Here is a 606-nt window from a genome sequence, read left to right on the forward strand (position 1 = left end):
CTGACATCCCCCCCGATGTGACCCTGGAAGTGTCCGAGGAGACCATACAGGCCCTGTTCTCGGGGGACCTGAAGCCTATAGCCGCCTACATGAGCGGACGGATACGCCTGCAGGGCGACATGAAACTTGCAATGAAGCTGGAGGATCTGATCAAGAAGCTGCAGCATCTATGATGCCACAGAGACGCAGTCAGAGACATGTTGCCACACACCCGCCTCGGACACAGACTCCCGGGTTTCACGTCTTGTATTTTAGTTACATTTCAGTTATTTTCTCAAAAAAAAAATATGCTGTACTAATGTATTGTTAATAGTTTTGTGGACCAATAATCCATTCCGGAAAAATAAATAAATTTGTAATACATTGCTATGTTGTGCTATAGACCCTCCTGGGTGCCAGGTCACTACAGGTAGTAACTTTGCTGTTCCATAATCTCCCCAATGTTTTTACGCACGAGTTACGATGATCTGGAACGCATCAGTGTCCAATCTTTATGTGTGAGTCCAGGCAGAGAGCATCACGCTATATTTTGCACTAAATACATTCTTAGGTTCAGGAGGAGGCCATTCAGCCCCTCGAGTTTGTTCCACCATTACATAAATTATA

The 606-nt window shown here is 45.4% G+C and overlaps 1 protein-coding gene across 1 annotated transcript in view; it reads left to right on the forward strand.

Annotated features, from left to right (window-relative positions):
• Positions 1 to 173, forward strand: part of stoml1 (stomatin (EPB72)-like 1) — a 20,360-nt gene extending 20,187 nt beyond the window's left edge. The window contains exon 7 of the mRNA XM_070863958.1: positions 31 to 173. Coding sequence (XP_070720059.1) covers positions 31 to 173 — 143 coding nt within the window. The remainder of the gene's footprint in view (positions 1 to 30) is intronic.
• The last annotated feature ends 433 nt before the right edge of the window (positions 174 to 606 follow it).

This window comes from Pristiophorus japonicus, chromosome 21 (assembly GCF_044704955.1).
Source record: "Pristiophorus japonicus isolate sPriJap1 chromosome 21, sPriJap1.hap1, whole genome shotgun sequence".
Lineage (NCBI taxonomy): Eukaryota > Metazoa > Chordata > Chondrichthyes > Pristiophoridae > Pristiophorus > Pristiophorus japonicus.